The following is a 27,518-nucleotide window of genomic DNA, read 5'->3' as shown; positions in this document are numbered from 1 at the left end:
CATGCTGTTATAAAGGAGGTCATCGGGAACAACTCTGTAATATGGTATAGATTGTATTTTGCCACTTAAAGGAGAGTGCAGTCACTGAATAACACAATGGGAGGGAGAAGACAGGAGGGATGCAAACAGGCTGTGCTCACAGTGTCTGCATGACCCAGGTCAGAGCCCACACACATAGTAATGAAACAATAATTTCTTTTCTTTTTCTTCAGAGCATTTTGTCCATCCAGACCAAACCAGATTCCAGCATGGAGAGTCACAAGGTCAACCCCATATGTACTGCAGATATGCACATCCTTAGAGGCAGATGGGCTTGTAATGAACCCTTTGGCTGTGACCTGAGGGTTTTTTTTCATTCCCATTGTTTCTATTAGTGTCACAGCAGTCTGATATCTTGAGCTAACTATTCAGAAAGCCAGGCTATTTCTTCTTTAGTGTCTCCCTGAAGAATCTCGTTGCATTTAGCCTCGTTGCATTTGAAGCCAGTTCTTCATGGTTCTTTATATTAATCTTTTCTGGTTTTTACCAGTCCTGTACCTGGAAGGATCTGTCCTGGTATTTGAGGATGTCTTCAAACTGGTTGCCTTCTACTGTGTCAGTAGGTGAGTTGGATTTATTGCTTCCATGGCATGGTCACTTTGCTTTCCCCTCTGGATCGTCCTTCCCCAGTATCCAGTCACAGCACAGATCCCACTGTTTCCTCTGATATCCTCTAATCTGCCAGACCAGGAGGCAATATCCAATGCTAGTATCTACAATAGAGCCATATCACCCGTTTTCTAGCCAGGTAAACCATAATCACAGCTATCCCTGTAGTTGGAAGCTTTGTCTGAAGAAGGTCTGTAGGGCTGCACACACAAAGGACAGAGAACTGAGCTAGGAGGGCAGGGAGGAAAAAAGGGCCTGGATTAACTATTTATTTAAAGCAGCTTTAAGCATACACACACACCTGGTACCCACTTAGCAAACCTACCAGTAGATTGTTTTCTGTGTTTGTTTGCTCAGCACAGAAATACCAAACATAATGGGCACAAAGATGGAAAGATCTGTAAAGTAATTTGCATTAGAACAAGGTTTGATAGCAGCTGATGAGTCCCTCTGTGTAATTAAACCTGTGTGCCTGCAGCCTCCTCTACTCTGTGTCCTTGCGCCAAGCACACTGCAGCAACACCTCCACAACCTACTTACCCCATCTCTACTGCAGCAGGCCTGGTTTTGAGTTGGATGTAGACTTTTGACCTTCCCTATATAAACTTAGATGACTCTTAAAGTAGTTATTTCCTTTTAAGAGGAAGAAACAGATTCAGGGTATGTTTCCAAGGCAGTCATGTTTGTCACTTGGTTAGGTCATGTAGTGGAACAGTCTGTCTGCAGTGTGCTGCAGTTTGCCCAGACAGTCATATTCACTCTATTTTGGGGGCTGCTTCTGCAGCCAGCTGAGTTCAACACTGCTGGGCCACGACTCCTGCTTCCATGCAAGAGAGCATGCTCTGTCTCACCCTCATCAGTTAAAAGACATTTAGCCATCTAGATGTGTATAGACCCTATAGAACAGGCATAAATTAACCTCTGGACCTATCCAAAGATTTCTGTCATGCCAAAGCAAAGAAGAGCCCAAATGCAAAACCGAATTTGGCATTTCTATTCAAATAGCTGGTGAGAGAGAAAACACAGTCACTTCTGCTTTCCTGCAAAAACAATCATGGCTTAAGACAGTCTCAGAAAGAAAGAAAGAAAAGCTCTTCTGTTAGTTCCTGTTACAGATGTTATTTCTGAGTGTCAAATACACTCTCAAATGATTCATGTAATTTCCAAGGTTGCTGTCAAAAGACAAGATAAAAAGGGAATAATTTTCTGAGAGATGCAGGTAATAAAAAGACACTGACATACCATTTGCTGGCAGCTTGTAGGAGCTCTCTGTGAGATGGAGAGTGGAGAGGCCTGTTCTCGGGGATGTAGTAAATCACCTATGAATACCTGGAAATAGCTCATCAGGGCTGACTTTCTTTTTCTTCTCAAGAGAAAGTTTGGCCTGGATAGATTACCTCAGATCATAACACCTGTAGGTAACAGGTGACTTGGTGGCTGGTCTGCAAGCTGCTGCTCCATTAATAAAACCAGATTTTTTTTTTTATTAGGGTAATGTCCTAATATTCCTGATTTTTAGATGTATCTTTCTATAAAAAAATAGAATAAAATTGAAGGGAACTATTTATGCATATAAAAATAGCAAACAAAGAAAGCAGAAGGTCCATATATCCTCTTCCTCTTTTAAACCTGGTATCTGCCAAGAAAAAAGTAATAAACCAGAGATCACGTCAGTTTATGTCAAACAATGTGACAACAGAGTGCTCAGTGGTGCACAGAGCACCAGTGCACATGGAGTACACAGTACATCAGTAAGGTCTGTATCTCTTAATAAGGGCAAAAATAGGCCCCCTGCATTCCTATATCAACAGATTGGGCCTCCCTGCATCTGCAGTCATGTGCATTTTTGAGCTGTGCATTTGTGTAGCAGACACCTCCTACTCACAAGGCCAGCTTTTTCTATAATGGTTTCTTGCATCTTGTAGAACATTTTGTTAAACTTTTTAATGTGCAAAATGACCCTGCACCATTCCTTGCTGCCTTTTAGGGACTGGCTTTTGTAGTCCTTGTTAGAATGGAAATTGAGGTTTAGCAAATTGTCACTGGGCAAGAGGTAAACCTGAACACTTCAGTGCCAGTCCAAGAGCTCCGTTAAATTATTTGAGACTTAGGGTGTATTTCAGTGAAACTCAACTAACATTCTCTGAGAAACTGTATCTTTTTTTCAGTAAAAAACCAGCATCTTTCCAGAAACCAAGCAGTCAGAAATCTCAGTGGTATACCTCAGAGTAGAGGGATATATGTATTCTTTTAGTGTCATACAGCAACCTCATCACTGTCCCTTCACCTAGGGGTTACCTTTTCCCAGGAGGAGTTTTCCTTCCCTAATCCCTCTGTGTCTTGCTGTGTCCCAGTGCCTTAAACTTACACATATTTTTTGAAAAGGAAGCAGAGTAGGGAGAGAGAGGTAAACAGAAAGAAAAAGGACTTCAAATCCTTTCCACACAAAAAGATTGGCTTTTCTAATTACAATAATTACCATTTGCAACACCTTTTTTTCATGGGAAGGTATTTTAACCTTTGTGGCCTCCCCTGTGGTGAGAGGCATTCCTGAAGTTTTCAGAGTACAAAGCCAAGACGCAGTGATTAAATCAGTGCCATGGCATGAAGCATCACCACAGAAGCTGGTGATCTCTTGTGAAATCAGAGCAACCCAGACCGACAACAATGTCCATGATGCCTTACCATCCAGGACTTTGCAGAACAGGGCAGAAATTGTGAGTCAATCCAATCACTAAAACCAAGTGAAATCTAGAGTTCCTATCCATTATGGAGTTTATTGTTTTGCTGGTTTTTTACTGTGTTTCTTTTTACAGGGATTTGCTGCCCTTCACCCTGAAGCTGCCACAAGCAATATTAGAAGCCAGTAGCTTTCAAGACCTTGAAATTATCTCTAGTCTGGGGATAGGTAAGTCCCTCAAGGCTTGTGAGAACAGAGGTGCCTTGCGCAGATATAATGCAACTGGAAGACAAATGAACTATTTTCTTTGGAATATCTGAGGAAGTTTGAATGCAAGAGGAAGATGTTTATGATCTTCAAGTTCATGGAAGTTCATAGATCCAACCTCCACTTGGATCTCTGTGCAGGGAGTGGGACCTACAGTCTTACTGTGGAAGCTGGAGCTTCCAACAGCTAAAGTATGGCACAGCCCCTCAGGGTAGCTTACATACACTGGAAATAGCTGGCATCTGAGCTATATGGAAAACACCTTTGCAATTTCCCCTTCTGATGTGTGGGAGCAATACTGATGGAAGTGTGTTATTTTTGCATTTTGATATTTCTGCTTCCTCTTGCAAGATTTCTAGTTGGTAGAGAAATGTGCATCATCCCAGCATGTTCTCTCGCCTCACGCTAATCAGATACAAAAAGGAACATTACTTTTAGTGACAGCACCAAACAAGCAAATTTTAGATAAGATGTATAAAGTTATAGAGAAGGGAAAAGCAGTTTTATTGACTAAAGGAGGTCTCCTTCCTATTCCTTTCCATTTAGCACACTCCACTTCAGACAGCTATGACAGTGCTGTCTCTTGTGCTCCTTTGCTTTTCAGTTTTCCCTCAGGTGTTGAAAACAGCCAAATAATGGAGAAAGCTGAAGAGTAAGCTCACTTAGAGGTACTCACTAGAGCACCCTGGGCCTTTAGGGGTCTATTTTTGCATCTTCTGCATCATACCTCGCAGAAGGCATGGGCATACCCCACTAGTTTCAGTTCAGGCAGCTTCATTGAATTTGACCACCAGATTTGCCTCTAACATTTTCAATATCCTTTATTTTGAGGATGTTCCAATTTGTCAAAACATTCTTGAATATTATGGCTTAAAAAAAGCTACTTTACAACTTGAGATTACAAATTACAAACTTAATTTTATTATAACAAGTCTAAAAATCTGGATTAAAATGTAGGAAGTATATCATGTCTAATTTGAGCCAGTAGAGGATATGCTGATTCAGGCAACAATTTCCAGCAACTTCTGAAAGGAAGGATTAGTTAAAGCACAAGCACCAAAGCAATGTTGGTTGTAGTCTCCTTCTTTCCTGTACTGGTGGTCATGAAAGTGGTGATACTTGGAGGTCATTTTTGTCATGATATATTGCATGCTGGGAAAGTTTCTGACAACAGAAGAAAATCTGCAGTTGTGTACAGTCTTCCTGGGAAACAGTGTTAGCTTCCTGGAGTGCCATGCTGTCTTAGTAAAGTCAAACAGGCTCAACTACTGAGTAATGCTGTTCACTGCCTCCTGGAACAAAATTTTGTGGGTACAAATGAGTACACAAATAACAAGTGCTGCCCAAAGGGGCACTCCTCAAGGAAAGATAGCGCTGTCTGAAATTCTCATATGTTGCTTTTTATTTATTTCAAAGTGATATGTGTTTCAAGGGGGTAAAAGTAAAATGTCTTACTGCAAGCTGAATTGTTCCACAGAGGATCTGGCTGTTCTGCATATTTTCAAAGAGGATGTACTCCAGGCCCTCTAGGCCTGACCTTGCTGGTACAGAGGGCATTTTAGCAGAAGAGTTAGCATGATTGCATTGCACAAAAAGAGCACATACCTTCACAGACATGCCAAAGACTCGAAGAACAGGGTGCAAGCTAAGGGAAGACCCAGGGCTGCAATGGAAAATGATCAAATGGCCTTCCCTACTCTATGAGACAGTGTGTCTGTGCTGCAAAACACCTACTCTGAAGCAGCTGTGTAATTCTTGGTAGGACCACCTCATGTAGTCCTTCTCAGTCTGAGTGGAGCATTGCATTTTCATCAGTGTCTTATCATGGCCACTACTGAGAAAAATAACCAACTTCCCTTTTGTGGGTTGGTTTACTCACCATTTCCTCAGCCCATGAGACTTCACAGCATTATATTCTGACTGAAACAAGCAACTTCGACTGTCTGTCATTTACTGATACCCAGTAGAGTCAGAGCTTTTAAGGAAAAGGCTACCCCAGACAGACTCAGATGTGAGGGGGTTGGCAGAGTGATGCCAGTATGTGCAGTTGCATCTGCACTTCTGCTTCTGAGTTCTGTCGTCAAGAGTGCTGTTGTTCCTGGCAACACTTTTATTTTAAGCTTCTTTCTTCTTCTCCCTCTCATGATAGGAAATCTGAGAATAAAGCTGTTCTAGTGTCAGCCACCCTAAGAAAACACATTGACATGCTTATAAAGCTGATTTTGCCATGGACACTGGCCTAGGCTGCAAGAGGATAAATCTGCAGTTTTATCCTGATGGGAATGGACTGTCTTTTAGTTCACCTCTTGACGTTAGAGCTGTACCCCGTACTCAGCGCTGAGGGTCATTCCACATGTGTGCCCCATCCATCCCCTCTTGGGCCCAGTATGTGATGTTTTGGCAGTGAGACAGGCCTAACACCAAGCACAAGGCAGGGTTCAAGCATTATGTGGCAGCCCCCTTTGTGTCCCCTGAAATCCACCCAGAAGTGCATGCTGTCAGTGTCAGCTCTGCGTCCAGGGACCAAGCATGCTGAAATAGTTATTTAGTTATCTGCATCCTTGTGTTTCCAGGATTTCCCATCTTTCCCTTATCCCTGTGGGCATCTACACAGTCCTCACTCAATGCACTCTAAGTATACTCAGAGGTTTATATCTTTTTCCTTGGTAAGAACACAGGGGGTTTGCTGGATCCTGTTTTCTGATGCTTCCAGTAGTGGACCCTGGATTAGCAGCTTTAAGAGTGCTTGAAAGCAATCAGACTTGTAAGGCATACAGGTTTGAAACCTCATCTCTGGAGGAAGGGAAAAAGATGAAAAGTGATACTGAATACTATTCAAAGGATGTACAAATCCTTTGTAATTTTTTAAAAACAGTTATTGAAAGGCAAATTCTAGTAAGAGATTTCTGACATACAGAAAGGACTACTTGCATCTGAAACACCATCTTTCTTTTCTAGTAACAGTTGATGGCACTGAAGTACTTAACTATTCCTTAGTCCTTCATCATACCTCCTTCTTGTGTACAGTCTTTGGCGTCATCTTTTCTCTCTGCAGGCAGGTGCAAAACAGAGTGGGCATGGCTATAATTGTCATCCGGAGCTACAGACATTAATGATAATTTTAATCTGGGGAAGGTGTTTAAAATCATGTGTTTCTGGACTGGTTGTACTGCAAAGAAGGATCAGACCTCTGTGTAGAACAGACTCTGCCACATAAGCTTGCTGCACAGTATAGTCATCTTCATCTGTTGTGCTCCTGATGCATGTCAGATCCAGGCTGTATATCTCAGACCTGCACCTTCCCATGGTGAGCAAGAGGGAGACAGAACTCATCTGGGATCTTCACATGCTCACCTCAGGTATCCACAACTATTTGAAGGGCAATGATCACTGAACAAGCCATAGATCTCTTTTTGCAACAATTTGTGTTTGTTACTTGTACTTTCCTGCTCACACTGAAAATGCTGAACAGCATTAATAGTTTTCACTAGGTAGGTGTCTTAAACTTGACAAGAAAGAGGATTCTGGTGAAGCTTCTGAGCTTATCCCCTGGTTTTAAGCATCTCGCACACATAAAACAGGCAACCCTTTCTTCACGTTGTTTTGTGCAGAGGTTTGAAGGCTTGTGCACCATTTATTTTAACAAAAAATAGGTCTTCTACGTATCATTAGCAGCTAAAACTCTCTCAGAACCTTTTTTCATTCTTCTTTTCTCTCAGTTGTCTTTTTTTTTTTTTTTGGTCAGATTTTTGGGATTCCTACTTAAACCACAGAAGAAGAGAAGAGTTATCCCATCCTGCAAAAGACTCAGACAGTTCAAGATCTACCCAGCATTTTGCAAGTAGCACAAACCACTGCTCATGTGAAATTGAGCTGTCAATAGGAAATGACAGGCTGTGGTTCGTGAATCCCATTTTCATAGAAGAGTGCAGTAATCCTTTTCCTCCAGATGTACCACCTCCTAAAAGCCACACTGTGACCATCGATCTCCCCCCTGCCACCATGATCACTGAAAGGAGGTCTCCCCGCCGGCCCCCTCCACCTCCACCTTCTCATGCTCTGGTTCAGAAATTTTCTCTGAAGCTCCCACAGGATCCTATGACTGCTTGTGAAGAAAACAAGCTGTTTCTTAAGCCACTAGGAAAGAGCACAGAGGAAATGAAAGCTGAGGGCGGTGACAGTAAAGAAGAAGAAAGGAAGCAGAGCTGCTCGGTCAGTGAGCCGTCAGCAGTGAGCCCCGAGAAGGGCTCCCAGCCCTCTGTCCCCCCACGGAGGCGGCTGTATGAGCGGACCTCGGAGGAGAGCTGTGCGGGTAAGCCTGAAAGTTGTGAAACGCGGAAAGGGGAAGGGACAGAAGAAAAACAAGATAAAAGTACAGAGAGCAGAGATAAAAGGTTACTGTGCAAAAAGGGTATAGAGATGCCCGGGGAGGTTTCCAAAAGGGCTGTATCACAGTTTCAGGGGATGAAGCCAGAACCTGCAGAGAAGAAGGAGGACGTGCCTGAGATAAAAATCAATGCCATTGAGAAAGGGAAGCCACCTCCTATTCCACCACCAAGAAGGAAGAGGCTTTCCCAGGTACCAAGGATCCAAAGCTCCAACCAGTTGAAGCTAGGAACAGTGCCAGAGACGGCCACGACCACAGCTCAAGCTGTGTGCAAGGACAGCCCAGCTACAGTGGCAGGTGGTGCTACTTGCGCACACATCAAGACTGAACCAGAACATGGCCACAAGTCTGTCAGCTCAGCTGAACAGAAAGGTTTACACTTGTCCCTGGAGGACGTGGGAGGCAGCACAACAGCTCAGGCATCAGCATCCGAACCAGACTCCTACTCTACCAGCAGCACAGAGGATGACATGGAAATGCTGAGTAGTTCATCTGGTAAAAAGACACACTCCATAATCTTGGCCAAGGCCAAGAACAGGCTGTCCTTTGTGAACCTGTCCAACGTCTTCACAGTCTTTTTATCTAGTGACAGGAAGCTGCAGAAGAAGATAGTGGAACTGGCACAGGACAAGGATTCATACTTTGGTAACCTGGTGCGGGACTACAGGGTGTACAGTTTAGAGATGATGGCAAAGCAGAGCTCCAGCACAGAGATGCTACAAGAAATCCGGTTGATGATGACACAGCTGAAAAGTTACTTAGTGCAGAGCACTGAGTTGAAGGCTCTGATAGACCCAGCCTCCTACACCGAGGAACAGTTAGGTAGGTGACTGTGGTTTATTCATCCTTGGGCATGATTTGGGAAGGTGAGGATGAAGACAGGATTATGCAGACACAGTTTCTGCTTTACAGAATTATAAACCATCTCTTAAAAGCTGAGGGGTATGAATTGAAGTCTACTCTGTTGTTGCCAGCACTTGGAGGAACAGCTCTAAAACCTGGAGACCAATGAGGGGGAAAAACTCATTATGAATGTTTTAAAGGGAAAAGTTTAAGCAGAAGAGATGTGTGTCCATGTGTGTGAGAGAGACAGACATGTATGTATATATGCAGACACACTTATACAAATATGAGTCTGTATAGGTGAGCACTCACAGAGTTTACTGGAAACACAAAAAGCCAACTTCCCCCCCCCACAGCTGCATTCCCCATGGCCTTTCACATCCACTGCTCTGCCGTGAGGATGGAGAACTCCTTGCATGTGGCAGACAGATTAGGGGTCAGTCACTGTCTCACAGGGAGGGACAAGACTATGATGATTCTGAGTGGCAGGTTGGAGCAATCACTTGATTTCGCCCTGTGCTCCTCAGAGTTCAGAGGTGTGGAAGAGCTGCCTGCTGTAAGACTACTGCTGGCTCCAAAATGCAGCATTCACCTCTTTGCCACCGATATAATTTGCCTGTTTTTAACTGTTTACAGGTGTTTAATTGGTTCTCATTCATATCCTGTGAGGGAGTAATGTGCTACTTCTCTCCTTGCTAAAGATTGGACTGGTCTGTTTAATGTACATCCATGAGGGAACCTACAAAGAGCTGTAGGATTTTTTTATCCCAGTCAAAGCTGTACAACCAGAAAAAGTGTGCATGCATGCATTCACATGCTCTTTTGAAAGCTTGAAACTCTTTCTTGAGGATCCGAGAACCAGCGTAGAGCTATTTATGGATCCCTAAGTCAGCTTAAAACAAACTGGGAGATGGGAGACCCAGCACATGGTCAACCACAGAAGTAACCAGGGATTCCAGGAGATTCTACAGCTCCAGTAGGAGCTAAGGTGGGACCCAGCTACGTAGTGAAGACTTAAGTAGCCAGGACTAAGACACAGTCTACTGCCAGTCTCAGCAGGACCTGATGATTTTTTTCTCATAAAGCAAAGGCTTCACATGATCCTGTAGACTCCTCAGCAGAACAGACCCTCTACCAGCCCCTTGCTATAGCTAGGAAAGGGGACCTGCAGTTTCACTTCTCATGCACCTGCCATTTTTGTCCCAATAACCTCTTTCTTCAAGGCAGAGGGGGTGTCAGCACAGAGAAGTCTCTCTTGAATCTTGGTTATTGGAGAGGAGGCAGAAAGAAGTGTCCTTCTTATGCTTGGTAGAGATGTATGTGTACAATGATCCCACCACCTTCCCACAGACATGCCTGCTTGGGTCTAGCTCTGTTCACTGATAGTTTCTTAACAGGATGATGTGGCCTAGTCAGCCTCAGGAGGACTGTCTGCTCCTGTGGAGAACAGGGATTCCCACCATGGAAAATTTACCACTTGAATTTGTCCTGCTTCAGGCTGGTTGATTCTCTGGATTCTTTAAAATAATTGGATTTTGCATACATAAATTTTACTGCCCTCTGCTTCATTCCTTACTGCCTGAGCAGATGAACTCTTTTGCCAATTATCTTTTTGCCTCAGTGCAGGGGGAACAAGATCTCTTGCTCTACCTCTGGTTTCTAGGAATCAGACAAGACTTTCTCACAGTTTCTCACGCTTCCTTTTGTCTTTTATCTCCTGCTAAATATTAATCAAAAACTCAACCCATAAATACTATTTCCTCATCTATAGGTCACATAAGAGCTGTCTTAAGTATGAGTAATTTAAAGTCACTGAGCAGTAGAGAAACTTCTGACCAGGTGTTGGTGTCTCTCTCTGAGCTGGTGGCTACAGCCACTTTTCAGTCACTGAGGAGAAAAGGGGTGCTTTGAAGATACAATTAATTTCATCCCAAAGTGAATATCTCAAACAGGTCAGAGGGAGAGCGAAATCAGCTGAATCCCACCTGGACATCTGTAAGGGCAGGGCTTGGAAAAGAAGCACAGTTAGGTGAGTTTCCTCATCTGTCCCCAGACTTGGCTTTCCTGCTGCCTGAGAGTGTCATGCTGGTCAGCCAGAGGTCAGGCAGAGAGAGCAGGGACTGCTGGTAGCAGGCGGTCTTCTACAGCTCCAGTGGCAGAGATCACACACTGATGTTCATCTCAAGCCCATCTAGGACTTCTGGAGGGTGTTGAATGAAATGTTTGCTTTCTGGGATATAAGTTCTGTTCCCTGCTTACAGCTATGCAGTAGTAGTTGAATAACCAACCACATGCTGCCTTAGGACTTTTACTTGCACCTGTACTACTGTATTATTTGTTATGTGCTTTTGTGTTCTCCCTTCTCTATGCAGAAGTGATTGCTGAGACAGCTTTATACAAATGTGTCCTGAAACCTTTGAAGGAAGCAATTAATTCTTCATTAAAAGAAATACACAATAGAGATGGATCCTTACAGCAGCTGAAAGAGAACCAACTTGTGATACAAAACACAACTACCACTGATCTAGGCATCATGACCAGTGTGCCTGAAACAGTTGTGATGGAAAAGATCCTTCACAAATTCACAGCCATGCACAAGACGTACTCCCCAGAAAAGAAAATTGCCATCTTGCTGAAGACCTGCAAGCTCATCTATGACTCCATGGCTCAGGGAAACCCAGGTACAGTGCTTCTACTGAAATGGTATCCCTCACGGATCCTTCTCCATGTGTCAAAGGAACAGGGTTTATGATACAGCTGGTGTGGTAATATTCACATTGGAGGTAGCAGTGGTGGTTGATGTGTTTGGTATCAGCTGCCCACAGGTTGTGTTCAGAATGGGATGGCAAGTGACTGTGAAGTTCTCTGCACTAATAACAGGTATAAGATGTTACCTGGTTAAGCTCCATAACTCCAAAACCCAGATATCTGTAAGTGTGTGTTACGTGTCATGTCCTTTCTGCACAGGTCTTCACGCAGCTCTCCATATATCCTCAGGGCTCTGTCCCAGCTTGTGGCAGAGTAATGGTAAATTCTAGGAATGGGTCTTTGGGAATAGTCTCTCAGTTTGGCCTTTACAAAGTTTTGCCTAATTTGAGGAGGAGATGCAGAATGATAGTACTGTTCGTTACTAATTCCTGATGCTCCAGTGAATTCCAAAAGCCACTGCTCCTTCAGTGTGAGGAAGTATGTGCTCTGACTATAAACATAACTTGGGCCTCAGGCCAACCACTACTGCACACATTAAACCACTGGCCTGCAGACAGGATGCATCTTTGCAAATAGACCAGAAGTCTCTTCCTCCAGCAAACAGCCTTGCCAATTTAAGAGCTATTTTTGTATGCTAGTGAGCTGATGACCACAAATTTGGAGAGAAGCCAGGTATTAATTTGCAATAACCTGTGGTTGTTCAAGAACTCTCAATCTCCAAAGGTGCTTTTAGCTGTTCTGCTTTATTTTGTACTGGTAACACTTGAAGCACTCATACATACATGTGTCCCTACTGAGCCTCACCTCAAGGTCATCCCTTGGATAGCAAGCAGCGAGGTTCAGTGACCAGTCTAGACACATTAACAGCAGAGTAAGAAGCCACCCCAGGGCTGAACCTTAGCTGCAGGGTGAACAGGACCTCTCACTGTCCTTAGGTGTTATGAGAAGATTTGGACATATGCAGGGAAATTTGCTGTAAATTTGTTAAAACAGTTGTGTTAAGTTTGAGAATAAATTTAGATCAAGGACTTGCAAGCCTCATTAAACCCACGTAGGAGACATGGTCTCTTTCTGCTGGTGTTATGTGTATGTCACACCTTAGCTCAGGGCTGGAATTTCTCTATTGAACGAAATATTGTTGTGTTATTTTATGTAACAAAAATTAGGGGTCAGGGAAATAATTGAAAAACCCCTACATTAAAAGATTAACATTTATGAAATCAGATGATTTCATTGTGGTTTGCTATGCCAACCAAAGTGCTTAATTTTGGCCAGCTCAGCTGTTTTCTCATGTTGAGTACTACTGCTAGCGGGATGTAGGTCAGAAGCTGAATTCAAACCTAGGCATCCAGTTCCCTCTCCCTTATATATTCTCAGTGATGCATATCAGGGCCTGGTCAGAAGAAAACTGGCCTGGAACTATGGAAACATACCCCAGTGAATTCACATCAGAAAAAAAGAGGTTAAGGGGAGGAGAATGCTATAGTCTTAACTCCTGGAAAACAGTAGACTTGGAGAGACTTGGAAATGCTCTGTAGACCCACTTAGGAGTCAAATGTGTGAAACTTCTTCCACAAAATTAATTGAACCCAGATCACTTTCATTTTCCATCTGGCAAAGACAAGTATTCAGAAATCTGAAACATTTCTCTGACAGGGATTTCCTGCCCATGGCATGCAGAAGAGCGGCTGTGGGCTGCTCAGACCAGATTTCAGTGGGTAGGAGTTCTCCTCCTGCTCTCTGCCCATCTCAAGAGCAACAGTGAAGGCCCTCTTTTGCTTTCAGCCAGCCATGAGGCAGCACAGTGCTCTTCACACAGGAAGAGCAGAGGCCATACTCAGCTTCCTGTGCAACAGCCTCTTCTTTTAGCTCCTTTTCCTCACTGCTGAATTAGAAAGTTCCTTCCTCTTCCAAGATCAGAGTAGGTGGAACACAAAACTAATCATTCCCTCTGCTGGAGGACCAAAATTAGTCTACCTTTGTCAGAAAAATTACCTGTTTGATAATGTGGTAACTACTTATGTTGTCTATTTTAATTTATAATTTGTCCGCTCTTTATTCACTTTAGGATGACCATAGGGTGAGCTGACCTAAGAATATGGTTTCATATCTCAAATCGAAGTGCAAATACCAATACCACCAAATCAAGCACCTTTTTTTTTTCAGATCCATATGAAAACACAAATTTTTGAACATTTTGAGGCACACGTACAGCAGTCCTGGTTTGGCCAGGATGTCCCAAGAGGTACCAAGTTTTCTTTAAAACTAAGGATAGGCTTATTCAGGAACATCTGTGCCTGTGGTAGTGCCCATCTTTGCACTGTTGAAAGAGTCGTGAAACTTTTAAGTCCACCTTGTCTGACCATGTATTTCAAGATATTTTAAGAAAGGAGGAGATCTTTTATTTGATTGCAATTCATACTATATGACAAAATCTGGCTGATAAATCGGCTGTGGTTGAGCTCCCTGATACTTAAGACTGCTTTAAACTACTCTCTCTTCCTCAAGTTGAAGGCAATCAACTTGTGGATCTGATTCCTCACAAGGAACTAGGAGGGCAAGATCAGTCTTTGTCAGTACACCTTTCTCCCAACAGACCACTGAGTACAACTACAAAATACAGTAGGTGGCCACAGATGGGTATCGTGCCCGGCTTCTCATTATGTACTTTGGGGAATCAGTCAATGGAGTTCAGGTGATTCATCTGGCTAGATGTAGGTTTCTGCTTTAGAGTGAGATGACTCAAGGCAAACTCCAATGACAGTATTGATTACTTTGTTACTGGCTATAAAAGGAATGCAGGGGAACTGGTTCAGATGCTTATATGTACTGTGTAGGCAGTGATATTAGTAAGTGAATCCTTCCCAAAGGGACAGTTATTATAGTATTGAGGTGTCTCACTGAGCTTCTCCAGCTTGTATACAAACTTAAATAACAGCAACATATGCCTCCAAGAATGTAACCCACAACCGAAAAACATGTAACCTGCCTGCTAAAAATATTACGAATTGTTGGTAATAATAAAATGCATTTAACAAACAGGAAAAAAAAGAGTTTGGAAACCCACCACCCACAAAATGGCTGGCATTTTTTTTTTTTTGCATTATTTTATCTGTGCACTAGAAAAAAGTAAGAGGCAGGAATCATGCTGCTCCTACATTTGGAAGGCGTGCCACCATACCCACAGGGACAGTTGGGCACATAGCTGATTTATGTAGAAAAAACACACTTATTATTTATCTTTCAGAAATACCTTTACTCAGACAAAATATTAAAGGTGTATTGGGGGATAGAAAGAGAATCTCTGCTTTTCATCAAAAACACAAATGTCACTTACAGAGTGAGAAACAAGATGCAAATTTGCAGTATGTGTGGTGTATACTGGCAGTGGTGTACCTGGAGCACCACGCCTTGTGCTTCCTGGGAACTGCCACTCTGTGGAAGAGAACTGATGGAAAAACAAAAATAGAGCAGCAGTAGGCATTGGTTTGTGAAAAAAACCTGTGAGACAAACAGGCCAAATTTGGTCAGTTCATCAACGAGGAAGATCAGGCATGGGAAAACTCTAAGTTTAAGTTGGAAGTTTGAAAGATGGGCAGACTGCTTTCTAAGGTAATTCAAAAAGAATGAATAGAGGTACAATTTTTTGACTGCAATATTTTTAACTTGTGAACTACCTAAGATTATAAAGCTTCATCTTTGAACTGCATAGGCAGCTGGAACTATATAGTTTAAAACCAGTTCTGTGCTAGTGATGGAATTGGCTAGGTGACTGGCCCTAAAACATCTACTTGAATAATTTCTCTTGCATAGTTTTGCATGGCCAATATGTAGTTTACTTTTGGGAAAGATGGACAGATAGGACATATATTCCATTGAAATATTTCTCTTCCTTAGCTTTTAGAAGGAAGTCTGTCACCTGCTATAGAACTGAGCAGACAGATACTAGCTGCTCTTATGCACTCCTATATGGCTCTGCAGTTGATAAAGTCATGTATGTCTTCAATAGGATAGCTAAGCTTGTGAGTAGGAAACTGGACTCAAATACTTCAGCAGCCAGTGCAGAACCCATGCTAGAAGCTCCTAAAACTAAGTCAGAGCAATCCCATCACATGGCTTATTATCACATCACATTTCTGAGAAGGAATGTAAAGCTATGCGTAACAGTTTGATATCTTTGGGAAGAGGATGCTTGATCTAAGTTACTATTAATGAAGACTGATAGACTAGAGATTTTAGGTTTTTTGCTAGCTAGCACAATTTCTACATTTGAATCAAAGAGCCAGTTCAAATTTTTCATGGGGAACAAATTCCTCTGATCTCTAAACCATATATTTTTGAAGTGGATTCATGCTGTCTGCATCTATTAACTCGCTTAATTCAACTATATCATAAATCAAACCTTGTAAAGTAGTATGAGATAGACAAGAGACTGTAAAATGCTAGGAAGGATAGTGGAAGGACAGTTACAATCTTTCTTATGATCTTGAACAAATCTTTCTTAATCTTTCTGTACCTCAGGTTTCCCAGCTATAAACTGAGGCTAAAATCCATATTTGCTGGAGATCTGCTGCTAGACATCATGCCAGTGTTCATAAAATATTGGAGCAAGGTGCAGGCATCATCACAGTCTGCTGGTTTTCAGAATATACACAGAGGGAAAAGAAATGCATGAATGTGTTAAAATAGTCTGTAATTTCTTTATGGAGGCTTGGGCAGAATTCCAATTGGTTTAAATCATGTATTTAATTAATACCCATCTATTCAAGTGATGCATCCCAGCCAGGAGCTGACGTTGTATTTGCTTTGCTATAAACATAATAGGATGAGCTTGTGGCAGAAGAGAAGGCTTATTTTAAGCTTCTTAGAGATATTTATGAAATAAATATTTCCTGACCCTGTAGGGAAGAAGGGAAAATAAAGCAAGCAATTCATATCTGGAGTAGGACACCACCACCTTGAATAACACATTCTGCTCCTGCTGACTTCAGCTTTAGCTACAGATGTGGATATTTAAGAATCAGGCATCATATACCCACAAGTGGATTAAGGTGATGTCTAGTAATTTGTGCAGGTTATGAGCATACAGCATATGGAGAATGAGTTCTCTTTCCATTATTGCAGTCAGACATCCCTACTCTGCGTTTATTATTCAAAAAGAAACAGTATAAGAGATTTTCATATTGAAGCCATATAAACAGCTGGAAGTCCAATAATATTCCTATGAAATCTTAAAGTTGAGAAAAGTTTATAACAAGGACTGGTGGGCAAAGCATCTAAATTAGCTTGTAGAAATGAGATAGAAAGCAATGAAAAATAATTGACTTCATGCCTTTTTATACATACAACCACTTCTCAGCCAACAAAAAAGAAACAGAGAGATTCTGTAGGAGTTCTTGAAAATTGTCCTCTAACTTTCAGTTCAGCTGACACTAAAAGTTGACAAATGGGGACTTGGAATTGTTTAGTTTCAAATGGCTGTTTCCACTTTCATTAGTTGGTCAGTCCATTGTCTGGTTTGTGATCTCCTTTAGTGATATTTAAAAAAATCACAATAAACAAACAGAAAAAAACCCAAAACAAAACTCCAAGGGTTTTTTGGTTTGTTTTGTTTTGTTGGGTTTTTTTTTTCCCAGTGGATAGGAATTTATATTGTGAAGTAGCAACTTTCTTGGATGCCCTAGTAGACACAATATGAATTGGTCATAAAAGAGAAGTAGTGGGGAAAATTCTACTATCAATGTTGCACTGGAAATCCCTTGGCATTTAGGAAATTAGAATCATTCTGCCCGTGCCACTGGTCTGTAACTACTATATCATAAAGTTTTTAGAAAAGGGAAAAATAGCCTACCAAATCTTTGGTATTTCATCTTCCTTTCTACTAGTTTTATACAGAACTGATTCTCTTGCCCTTTGATTTATTTAGATCATAGTAGAATAGGGATTTTCTCTGTGAGGTTTTTCTATTACATTTTCATTTCTCCATTGTGTTATCTTTTTTTTTTTTATGGAAAATATTAAATAGCTGTAATACTAAGCTGCTTGTATTAAGGTAATGTATATGACAGTAATGAATTGGACCCTTCACAGAGCTAAAGCTTTCACAGAGGCATAAGCCAAGGCAACAACAGGCAAATAAAATGTCCATCCAGATGTTAATGGAACAATAAAGTCCATTTATAGTTTGATTGAAGACTGAAGGCTGTTTCTTTTGACTAAAGGCAGCCATAATAAAGCAATCAGAATTGAAAGTGTTAATCCAGCTTTCATTCAATAAATTGTCTATGTTGTGGCATGTGTAGGCTCTGTCAGAAACAGACTGAATTACAGCTCTGACAATCTCTCGTTCTCTAACACTTTGTTTTAACTGGATCAACTCTCTGTCCACTAGATATATTACTGGGTTTATTTCAAAGCCACTTTTTTTTTTTTTTATAATCAGGGACTAAGCTCATGTTTATTTGAGGCTTCAGAAGAATATTTTTCTTTGCCAGTGGAGAATTTGCGTCAGCTATGAATGACAAAAAAAGAAACCTGACTCATGGCAAAGATTTGAAATAAGTCAGTGGGAACATTTGAGAAATAGGAATTTATGCCCTACCATGGAAGAGCATGTGTACTATGGGACAAAAATGGCTAGAGCATTAATTTTACCAGAGCTATATCAAGGGTAGCTTTGACTCTTTGAGGTGAGGCAAGCAGTTCTCAAGTGAGACACACGTGGCCCACGAAACCAACACATCCAAATGCACTGATGAGAAAATCTGCCCACAGTCTGAGGAAAGACATTAGAAATGAAAGCTTTGGAATTGGGTTGAGAGGAATGGTCAAGTCTGAGTGTTCGGAAGATAGGCCTGTTAAGAAACTTGCTATTATGGGTTTTCCATTATGAATTTATGACACGTCGGTGGAAAGTGAAAGTGTCTTTCAAAGGAGAAAAGTTATCCTTGTGTTCTTTGTGATTTATGCAGCGAAGCTTCAGTTTGGATTCTATTTTAAGTAATAATTATTTATAATGATGACTGTTAACATGCATGGTTTTTCATCCTCAGAGATCCCGAAGAGCTCTTACAGATTACACATTAGACAGAAATCTTGAGTACCTGCCGCACACCAGTTTCAAAAGCCAGTCTAAGCCCAATGTGAAAGGCTTTTTGTTTTCTTAACTAGATGCCATGGCTAGAAAGATGATTCCTCTTAGATCCTAGATCTCCCTCTTGGGAGACTGTTTTAATTAGGAACATGTAGTGTGATGTTTTGCCTTCTGAAGGAACACAAACACAGAAGTCTTCAGTCCTAAAAGCCACTGTCTCAAATTCTATTTTCTGGGTTTGGGTCCCACACATAGTGTAAACCTAAGAGAATAAATACCCCTAATGCATATAGACAACTTCCCTGCTAATATTGCCAACCTGAATTGCAGTCTTGATGTCAGTGTCAAATCAGAGTGACAAGATAGAAGCCTTTGCACTCTTCAAAAATTGCCACGTCTGTGACCAATGAAGTTGAAGTCTTTCTTTCTCCAGTTAATCCAGAATGGCAGAAATAGAGCTCACTAAAATTTTCAAGCTCATATTTTGGGCTTGAAGTGATCTAACTTTCTCCTTTTCAGCATTTTTCTTTGCTAATAATTTCGAGCTTTAACTCTTCAGGTAATATAAGCCAAAGTCTGCAAAGGATGTGCTGGGTGAGAAGTTGTCACTGTTACGTTGGAATATGTTTTTGTGGTGAGTTTTTAGGACCACTCTGTGTTTCTCTTTGTTCAGGGAAGCCATATGGTGCAGATGACTTCCTCCCCGTGCTCATGTACGTGTTGGCCCGCAGCAACTTGACTGAAGTTCTTCTGAATGTGGAGTATATGATGGAACTCATGGACCCTGCACTGCAGCTAGGGGAAGGTAAGGGTACAGTGTTTAATCATGGGATATTCGTTTTGGAAATCATTATTTACCTCACTTCAGTGTTTGTGAAAGTGGGATAGAAAGACTCTGGCTAGACTTTGTGGATAAGCTTTGGCAAAGCTTTCAAACCTGAAGTTCTAAAATTATTGTCAAACACTTCAATTCCTTTTAGCAGTGCAGTGCCTTTAGACACCAGCTAGAAAGGCAGGGACCCAGCACAAATGAGAATTGAGTTACTGGATTAGTAACCTAAACAGAGACATCTTGTGTTCCTTGGTCCAAAGGCTGAAAAGCTAGAAGGTTTTTTGCCTAAAATGAAGCAGCTGCTGCAAACCATTGTGTGGACACTTTTATTTATTCCAATTTTAAAAAGCACATTTTTTAAACTATACTGCATTCCTGAGGCCAGACATCACTCTCATGGTCACTCTTAAATTTGTGTGAACCCACTGATAAAGTTCTCTGACTGAGTATCATAGCAAGGCAGAGGAAGAAAAGTGGGGTTAGAGAAGAATATCAAGTTTGGATGTAAATAAAGACTTCTGTTGTTAGAGACATAAATACCCCAGGGAACTGTGGGCCTTTAGTTTCTTAAATATAGCTTGGGAAGCAAATGCTTTCCAAGTGACAATTATGTGCTCTGAATTAGGAACACAGATCATTTATCACCAAGTAGTCACTAAACCAATAAAATGAGTTTTATTTTAGACTTCGGTTTGGTAAGTACTGAGATTCCAGAAAGGAGTCCTGGATGAACAGCAGTGGACTAATTTTATTTATACTAAATAGAGGTATAAGTCTGAAACTAAGACCATGTCATCCCAACACAGTGCAGAGGGGAACAAAAGTAAGTGCTTGTAGAATAAGTAGTAGCAATACTATGTATTAGTAAGGTGTTTCTACACAGGCTAATTTTTCTGCTGAAAATAATTGTTAGCAGAAAAAATGTTAGCCAAAGAACAGCATTTTGCTGACATAACCAAGCAGTTCTTGGTAACTACACCTCCCACAGGTTCTTCATTTCAAATGGGCACACTATCAGGCTGGTTATCGAAGTCAGCTGGGTTGGGGAGCTCAGGGTATCAAAGGCAAAGCTAGCTGGAAGTTCTCTTAATTCAAAGATGCAAAGGCTGTGTGAAATGTGCACTCTAGTCAAAGGGGGAAAAATTTGTGATGGAGTTCCAGATCAAACTGCCTGAATAATCACATCAGAAAGAGGACTGAGAGTAACTGCAGATACAGGGAATGGGAAAAAAAGAACATCTCAGTGAAGAGAGCTCTGAGATTGCGAAGTATAGAACTGGTAAAAGTTAACTTAATTAGGCCTTTCAAAGTTGAATGGCAAAAAGTGATTCAGGCACAAAAATTAAAGGAAAAAAAGTAATGCAGAGGTGAGAAAACTGTGAAATTTGTAGGTCAGTACACTAAATCACTTAAATTTGGCTTCCAAAAGAAAAATACACTTAGAACTAATTTTATAACAACAGTAATATTGACTTCTGGGGCAAAGACAAAGACAGATGATGGGTTACGACTGAGAGGAAATAAAAATACTTAGAAGTGGGAGATAATTTAATTTGTAAAAACGTTGTAATGAATTCCTGTTGGGTGGGACTGTGAAATCTTCCTCCCTGGATTTTTAGGGAAGGGATACACCGGGTTTTGGGTTGTGGGTCCCACCATCCCATCATGTGGGCCTCTTAACTCAGCCAGAGCAGGAGAAATATTGAATGACAGACAAGGGAGGGTAGTAACTGTGTTTAAGAGGGGGGAAAGTGGCACTTTCAGGGTTCTTAGTCTGTTCTCAGCAGCTCTTTGTGGGAGATAGTAAAGCAAAATAAGTGTGTTTTGAGTGAACGCAGACCTGCATAGCTGTGGGACATTCCTCATCGATCCACCGGGGTATGAAAAGTCAAATGGCAGTGTCTTGGTCTCTCCTCTCCTACACCAAACTTTAGTGGTGTTCTAAAAATACTGCTCTTAAATAAAGTGCTGTCTTAGCCACCCTTGAGCAACCAGCCGCACTACGGTGGAGCTCACCGCCGCTGCGAACCGCGGGCTGCTGCGCGGCTCGGGTGATGTGCGAGTGCCATCTAGAGGCAACTGCAATTAGCGCGAAACTTACTAAAAACAGGGGTGCTTGCCCGGCTGACTGGCCGTTGTTAGTTCTCCCCGTTTTCCTGGCACCGGGATGCTGGTGCGGTATCAGGGAATAGCCTGGCCGCCCTGGGACACTGCGCTGCTGCCCCGCAGCTCTGCGGGCCCATCCTGCCCTCCGGAGCTGAGCCCGGGCAGTAGCTGGGAAAGAGCACTTCGGCCAACCCGTGCCCCAGCGAGGGGTGCCCTGCAACCAAAGCAGCGGCTTCCTCATGTTCACCTCTATCCTTGTCAGGGCTCTGATATGGATGAAGCCTCTGTTGATGAAGCCGGTTCTCATCATGGTCCAGCTGCTTCCCCGTGGCTGCAGTTGATTGTTTGTTACCTACTGCAACCAACACCACAGCAGTCAGGGGATTTCTGAGGGAAAAGGGTTTTTGCCACTTCATCCTATTTCTCTCTCCTACCAAGATTTATCTTGCAACTCTGAACAGTCCAAGACTAACAGGCGAACACCTGGGATCCCTATGTGGTCAATAGAGCAGCGGGTGACTTGTTCCTGCAGGTCTGACACATCCCACAATGGTGCTGAGCCCACAGGAGACCTGGGGTCCAAACATTCCAGCAGTGTTGCTGGAGTTGGAGGGGCTGGATCCAGGCCTTGTTCTTCTCCTGCAAGTACTTTATAATTGTTTCTATTTCCTTACAATATGGGAACTGCTCAGGAGCCCAAGTTACAAACCTGTTGCATGGCCCCTGTCAAACACAATGAGAAGATAACCATGCCCCAGAGAATAAACCATCTGTGGCTTGTACCTGTTTGCAAAAGCAGCTCTTGTAGCTGTTTCTCTTCAGCCTGTATTCCCTCCTGGGACATCTACAGCCTCAACAGTCAGGGCAGCAACACTGATGTGGAGTAGGAGGGAATGGAGGACACTGGTTGTTAGATCTCCATCTGCTGGGTTAACATCAGTCACCCCTGCACTCCTTGCAGCGAGGCAAGGACCCCTATCCAAGGGTCAGAGAGCTGCCACTGCACAGGCACCAGCAGGATGGGTGAGAGTGGAAATGAATGGCCCGTGCTGGTGTGATGTTCATACTTTTGCCTTTTGCAGGTTCCTATTACTTAACCACCACCTATGGGGTCCTGGAGCACATCAAGAACTATGACAAAATCACCGTCACGCGGCAGCTGAGTGTGGAGGTTCAGGACTCCATTCACCGCTGGGAGCGACGGAGGACGCTGAACAAGGCCCGAGCTTCCCGCTCATCAGTGCAGGTAGCTGGCATTATGCTCTAGGAAAAACACCTGGAAGATGAACATGCTTTCTCCACACTTACAATTTCTTAATATGGAAATTATTTTTAAAAAAATTAATTCAAATCACTATTAAAAGAGTACATATGGTACAAGATTTTGAGATCCTAAAAAAACACACCTCATTTGAAATATATATTACTTACAAAATGCATTTTTAAGTCTCTAAGTACTCTCATAACACTGTAGTTTTAAATATGATTGTAGAGTGATTTTGTTGTTCATTCTCAAAGGAGACTTGCTAGGAGCCTTCACATGTGGAGAGCTGTGACGAGGATACAGGGAGTCCCTCTTCTCCATCACCCTTAATGCCTGGGCAAATGCAGGCTATGCAGTGCTGTTACTAGATGGCATAAAGCTGGAGGAGGATCAGAGACATCCCAAGAGCCAATCAGTCAAGCATCTTCCAGCACCTGTCCTCCTGTCCAGCAGCAGGAAAGACCTAGCAACATCTGGTTAGCTTTGAAGCCTAAATTGTGTATGGCCAGGTGAAGACCTTCTCATGCACCAGTGGGAGAGGATCCCAAGAGGGATGGGTGCTCTGGGCCTCCAGCCATGGTGAAGCTGGGTGCAGGTCCAGGTGGTCAGGATGCCCTGTCAGCCTCATGTCCTGTGATCGAATTGTCACCCACAGGGAGGCAGCAAAGGCCACATCTCTGGTTCTGTAGAGCCTTCACAGTGCAGAACTGAAAATTGTGCATACTGGAGTGTGTATGTTTCTCTGTGTGTGTGTGTGTGTGTGTGTGTGTATGGTGGTTTGAAACTCCCAAGAATCTAATTTCTAAGTTCAAGCCCCCCTCCCACAGTTTGCCCCTGTGAGAGGGTTTAGTGATGGCATGGACTTGATATCTTCTTCACCTCACGTGGAGAGTTTTCAGACAAAACACAACCATTCGTTATTGGGGGAAAAGGAAAATATTTACAAAGGTTTATTTACACACACATATACATATTTACATCGAATTAAATTCTTTTACTTCAATAAAAGTCGAAGAAGAAAAGAGAAAAATCTTTCTGTCACTCTTCAGGCCACAGTTTCTTCATTTCAGTTTTCTTGTGGCACTGGTTAGTGTCTTTCATTTTTCTGAGGCAGCAGATTTAAGTATGCCAGCCAGGATTTTTGTTCTTACTTTGTGGAAATTCCAACCCTGAGCCCGAGCCTTCTGGGGATTTCCTTGGAGATCTTCACTTCTCTTGGGTTAGAGCATTTAAGGCAGCTTTCAGTTCAGTCTTATCAGAGCTCTGTCTCAGTTTGCTAGCATGGTAGCAGCAGCAGCAGCGGAGGGCAAGGCCACCTCCTCCACATTCCGTCCTGGTTCAGCTCTCAGGACGACTCCGAGTTTTTCAGCTCATAGCAAGTACCTAGCATGGAGCATAATAGCTGAATGAACAAAGCCACATTTCCCCAGAAGATTCCCACCACCTCCAGCAGCTGAAGCGGTGTTTTCCACCCCTTTGAATGACGGGTAATATCAGACACATGTGAGGCCATCCTGGCAGACATAAACAACGTGCTGGTGTGTTCAATGGACCCCTGCCAATCCTTCTGGTCGCCTTAATCATCTGTAGTGATACACCATAAATGCAGTTTGGAAGCCCATAGTCCACACATTTGGCAAATTTCACTTCTCCTGAGGAACGTCAGTATTTTCTGACCAAAATGGTCGGGAATTGTTTTGAGCTTCACAGATACAAATTAAATATGCAGGTTCCACTGTGACCAAAAGCTCTCTAGATTCTGTTCCTCATGTGTTTGGCAAGAGGAAAATTGTCCCAACAGTTGTTACTGCCTGAAACAGGATACAAGTAAATCAGCCTTCTCAGCATAACATCTTCTGCTGTTTCCTTCCTGATGGAAAGAAGTTCAGAATACACATTCCCAAGGTGCTGTTTGGGTGATTGTGGAGTTACAAGGGTCATCACACTGCCTTTTCCTGTTTTTGGGAAACAGGGGGTTTTCAGGCCAGATCTCTGACGTTTGTGGTTTGTTATTCTGGTCTATCACTTCTTTGCATATTCTTTCTTCAGGAGCTGTAAAAAAAATGGGAGAATGAACTGTTGCAGACTGTTCATTAAGGATATTTACCAAAATCAGAAAAAAACCTTAGCTTTTTTACAGGGCTAATTATTTGGTTAAGTGCTTGTTAGTTTAAGTATTTGCTGATTCAGAGCTTGTTGGAGGGAAAAAGGAGAGAATAGCTAGGACATTGGAGAACAGCTGGAGGATATTTGGGAGCATTTAGGAGCTCTAGGCAGCTATGGCTTTGGGGCTGAATTCTACTTCCTTCAGTCCTATGTTAACTGCAAGGCCTATCCTCATGTTTCTCTTCAGGATTTCATCTCTATCTCCTTTCTGGAAATTGGTGGTCAGTCAAGGACACTTGCTTCCCGGAGCGACACCACAGCTGAGAAGCTGAGCCAGCAGTGTGCTGAGAAGTTTGAAGTCTCCAATCCCAAGGACTATGGACTCTTTGTGTATGTCGAGGACCAGTGGCTGCAGCTGGATAAAGATGCCCTTCCTCACCATATTAAATCCTCCCTGCTGAAGAGCGAAACCAAGAAAGATTTCAATTTTATTTATAAACCAATAGACCCTAAAACCCCATCAGTTCCAATTGTCAAGGAGTCAGACTTTCTCTAATGGGCTGTGCTGGTTTTTTGCTGCATTTGCTGTCATCCTGGAAGGGCTGGATAGTTTACCTTGTAAGATGCTCTGGTATCTGCAGTTCTCAAAAGGTCTCTGGAGTGTGGCCTTCAACACAGGGCAGGTGGGCTAATTGTAGATGCTGTCTGAACACAGGGCATTTCTCAGCAGAGTTCATTTGCAGAAGTAGAAGGAGCATTCAGGAGAACGTTCATCCTCTGGAAAACTTGAAGTCTCAAGCCTCATAACCTCCCACTGGCAACCATCTGACATTGCACAATGTAAACGGACAGCGGAGAAAATCCAGATATCTTGCAGAAAAGTGGACATTTACTTCATACTAAATTAATGCAGGTGTGAATCACCTCTGTGCACAAGGCCTGTGAAAGGTCTGCACACACTTCAATCTGTTTGGAGATAAGACTGTGTTTGTGCCTTACAATATCTGTTCACTCAGTTTGAATAAACTGGGTCTTGTCTGATGTATTCAGTGGCATAGAGATGTCACCTTTAGCAGAACTCCATTTCTGTCTTGCTGTCAACAACATGTTTTTGCCTTTGAAATCCATGTAATTACAAACCATGGAAGATGATCCTGTGCCTTCACTAAGAATATATTTTTTGCCATCTGTTTGTCACTGAAATCAGGTAGCTTAGGAATTTTCATCACTGTATTTTTCTTAAATGCTGGAAGTCTTCACCATCAGTTTTATATGTACAGCAGTTTTAATCACATCGGTTGTATGATAGTGTTTGGTTAATTGTATATTTATTTCAATGTGTGATATGGTGCAATTATTTTGAAATAAGCCTGTGCAAAGAACTTAAAAATTTGTCCAGTGTATCAAACCAGATTAAAAATTTAAAGTCAAAAATAGATAGAATTAAATACTTGTCCCTTTTACCTGGCTGTCATTTTCACTAGTGTTATCCTATCTATAAGTCCCACCAGGTTATGACTTTAATAAATTCCCACAGAACACATTGAACCAATGCAAAAATGTATTTAATTAAATTTGAAAACAATTTTTCAGGATTGGATAATGGAAGTGTTAGTTGCAAGACAGGTCCATGTTTTTGGGTACCTTCATTCAGGCAAGGTGCCCACTGGATATTGTATTGTCTGTATGTTACACAAACTTGGAATCAGGCCTAGCAAAACTCTGATTAGAAAGAAAAGGTGTTTTACTCTGGGTTTTGCTCAAAGTTTTTATCGTTTCCTTCCATTAAAATTCAAAAAAGATTTGGGGCAGCTTGGCCTAAGTTGCCCAGGGTCTCTGCCTTATTCCTGAAGCTCCAAAGGTAAAATGGTATCACATATAGCTGGTTACTTTCTTAGTCTCTGTGGCTTGAAATAAATGTCTGTGTCTACATGCCCCAGCTGTAGTGTGCAGTGGCCAAATTTGCATACAGATACCAGTGCTGTGCATCTGCCAGCTTGGGCTGCATGCACGTCTTGTCAGGAAGGACAACAACCAAGAATGAGGAACAGTGAATAACAGCAATCTTCGTTTTGAGGATATCATGTGCAGAGCTTGCAGTGTGTCACACCAACTCCGAGCTGACTCCAAATCCATGGTTATTTCTACTTGTGTGCAGCTGTCGGCACCTCCACCTTGCCTCTGGGCAGCACACTGACAGGATGCCAGAGCTGAACACCTCCCTCGTGCTGTCCTTACCCTCTTGCAGGGCTGGGTGCTCCTGCTGGGAGGCTCTGCTGCTCTCAGGGTGGCACTTGGGATGCCATGAGCAAACCTGAGATACAGGTTTCCAGTATCAATCTAGGCAGTGATGCTGCTCTCAGGGCCCCAAGGGCACTCACAACCATGGCTGCCTCCAGTGCCTCCCTAGTGCCCCCCCATCCTACCTATGGCCTGGAACCCTGTTTCAGCCTCACAGGGCTGTCAGCTCCCGCCCCAATGATGCTGCAGCAGGACTGGTCTCAAGCTCCCTGCAGCCCTGCCCTGCCTTGCCTTATTCTGTCCCCATCCCCAGGGAGATACTGGAATGCCCAGGACTGGGGT

The 27,518-nt window shown here is 42.5% G+C and overlaps 1 protein-coding gene across 2 annotated transcripts in view; it reads left to right on the top strand.

The window, feature by feature from the left end:
* Positions 1-26,460, top strand: part of RIN3 (Ras and Rab interactor 3) — a 67,044-nt gene extending 40,584 nt beyond the window's left edge. Inside the window, exons 4-10 of one of the 2 annotated variants that reach the window (XM_051806598.1) lie at positions 530-602; positions 3,465-3,556; positions 7,341-8,804; positions 11,198-11,506; positions 19,301-19,432; positions 22,648-22,811; positions 25,183-26,460. In XM_051806598.1, the coding sequence (XP_051662558.1) occupies positions 530-602; positions 3,465-3,556; positions 7,341-8,804; positions 11,198-11,506; positions 19,301-19,432; positions 22,648-22,811; positions 25,183-25,491 (2,543 nt within the window). In that variant the 3' untranslated portion in view covers positions 25,492-26,460. Of the gene's footprint in view, positions 1-529; positions 603-3,464; positions 3,557-6,617; positions 6,955-7,340; positions 8,805-11,197; positions 11,507-19,300; positions 19,433-22,647; positions 22,812-25,182 lie in introns of those variants that run through there. The other variant, XM_051806599.1, reaches the window with a different exon arrangement.
* The last annotated feature ends 1,058 nt before the right edge of the window (positions 26,461-27,518 follow it).

This window comes from Manacus candei, unplaced genomic scaffold, assembly GCF_025592945.1.
Source record: "Manacus candei isolate 608988 ecotype Guabito, Panama unplaced genomic scaffold, ASM2559294v1 h1tg000067l, whole genome shotgun sequence".
NCBI lineage: Eukaryota > Metazoa > Chordata > Aves > Passeriformes > Pipridae > Manacus > Manacus candei.
This window is presented reverse-complemented; position numbering and strand designations above follow the sequence as displayed.